This window comes from Terrapene carolina, unplaced genomic scaffold (genome assembly GCF_002925995.2).
Source record: "Terrapene carolina triunguis isolate 2854851 unplaced genomic scaffold, T_m_triunguis-2.0 Scaffold11217, whole genome shotgun sequence".
Lineage (NCBI taxonomy): Eukaryota > Metazoa > Chordata > Testudines > Emydidae > Terrapene > Terrapene triunguis.
In genome coordinates this window covers 1-867 of record NW_020675568.1, presented here as the reverse complement: position 1 = coordinate 867, position 867 = coordinate 1, and the positions used below count along the sequence as shown (strand labels likewise).

Below are 867 nucleotides of genomic sequence, written 5' to 3'. Positions count from 1 at the left end.
CCTCAGGCTTCCAGTTACCAGCAATTAGAAATATGGCAGACCTATGAGTTGTATATAGACAGATTCCCCAATTTGTGATGCTGAAAGAGCACAGTAACTTCAGGAAAGGGTTTAAAGTCTCTTTGACTGTCCACTCAGTGATTCAGGGAAGAGGGCTCAGCACCATGTCACCAGCCAGCTCTGCATGGAGCTCGATCTGAGAGCTAGAGAACCAGGAGACAACTTAGGTCCCTTTATGAGTAAAGGGCTGGAGTAGCCTATCCCGGATCTGTTGAGTCCTCACCCCATAGATGATGGGGTTTAGCATGGCGGGCACCAAGAGGTAAATGTTTGCCATGAGAATGTGTAAATGCTGGGGCACATTGTGCCCAAACCGGTGCGTGAGGAAGGAGAAGAGAGCTGGGATGTAAGAGGATAAGATGACACAGAGGTGGGAGCCACAGGTCCCAAAAGTCTTGAGCCGGGCGTCCTTTGTTGGGAGGTTGAAGATGGCCCTGAGGATCTGGGTATAGGACACAGCGATAAAAAACACATCCAGACCGATCACGAAGAATGCCACAGAGAGGCTGTAGTAACTACTGAGGCTGATGTCGACACAGGCCAGCTTCACCACAGCTATGTGCTCACAGTATGTGTCGAAAATTATATTGGTTCTGCAATATGGCCACCTCCTCGCTAGCAAGGGAATGGGCAGTACGGACATGGCACCACGAAGCACCAAGGCCAGGCCAATTTTGGCCACCACAGAGTTTGTCAGAGTGGTGGAATGTCTCAGGGGATCACAGATGGCCACGTAGCGATCTAAAGCCATGGCCACAAGGACCCCAGACTGCATCGCAGTGAAGCTGAGAATGAAGTACATCTGAG

The 867-nt window shown here is 50.5% G+C and overlaps 1 protein-coding gene across 1 annotated transcript; it reads right to left on the bottom strand.

The window, feature by feature from the left end:
* Positions 1-223: 223 nt before the first annotated feature.
* On the bottom strand, positions 224-862 carry LOC112121928 (olfactory receptor 52L1-like; the record flags this gene model as incomplete). Its single annotated transcript, XM_026661587.1, has 1 exon — positions 224-862. A coding segment is annotated over one exon (639 nt), but the record flags the coding sequence as incomplete, so codon positions are not given.
* Positions 863-867: the final 5 nt, after the last annotated feature.